Here is a 519-nt window from a genome sequence, read left to right on the forward strand (position 1 = left end):
CAGGGATGCAGGGGAGTGGGAGGGCATCACTTGTGTGTGTGTGTGTGTGTGTGTAGCAATGGGGTGCCGAGCTACACGTACCACTCCTTTTTGGAAATAAAAGATCCATCGTTCTGTGAGACCATGTTCTCCGCTATGTCGAGCTGTTCGGGGTCGTACTGGAAGCCGAGTGTCCTTTCGTCGTAAGGTTCGGGGTGCGCCTCCCCCTCGTCTACCGTGAAGTAAGGCCGCTTAGCATCCTCCTCGTATTTGTTGGGGCCACCCAGCTTGCGCTCGCCTCCTGCATCCTCGTCCTCATCTTCATAGGTGCTGCAGCCCAGCGGGCCCGGCTTCTTCTCGTCGTCCGAGTCATCGGGGTACTGGAGGTTTTGGGCCATGGGGGGGTGATGCTGCGGGATGCCGGCCTTGCTGTAGCCATTGCCGTACACGTGCTTCTTTGTGCTGTAGTCACCCTTGAAGGTGTGACGCCGGCGCCGGAGTACCACAAAGAGCACCACGGCCACCACCAGGACCAGAGAG

At 59.0% G+C, this 519-nt stretch overlaps 1 protein-coding gene across 1 annotated transcript; it reads right to left on the minus strand.

Annotated features, from left to right (window-relative positions):
• Nucleotides 1–29: 29 nt before the first annotated feature.
• LOC104166910 (nectin-1-like) lies at nucleotides 30–518 on the minus strand (the record flags this gene model as incomplete). Its single annotated transcript, XM_009707008.1, has 1 exon — nucleotides 30–518. A coding segment is annotated over one exon (447 nt), but the record flags the coding sequence as incomplete, so codon positions are not given.
• Nucleotide 519: the final 1 nt, after the last annotated feature.

Source organism: Cariama cristata, unplaced genomic scaffold (assembly GCF_000690535.1).
Source record: "Cariama cristata isolate BGI_N322 unplaced genomic scaffold, ASM69053v1 scaffold8099, whole genome shotgun sequence".
NCBI lineage: Eukaryota > Metazoa > Chordata > Aves > Cariamiformes > Cariamidae > Cariama > Cariama cristata.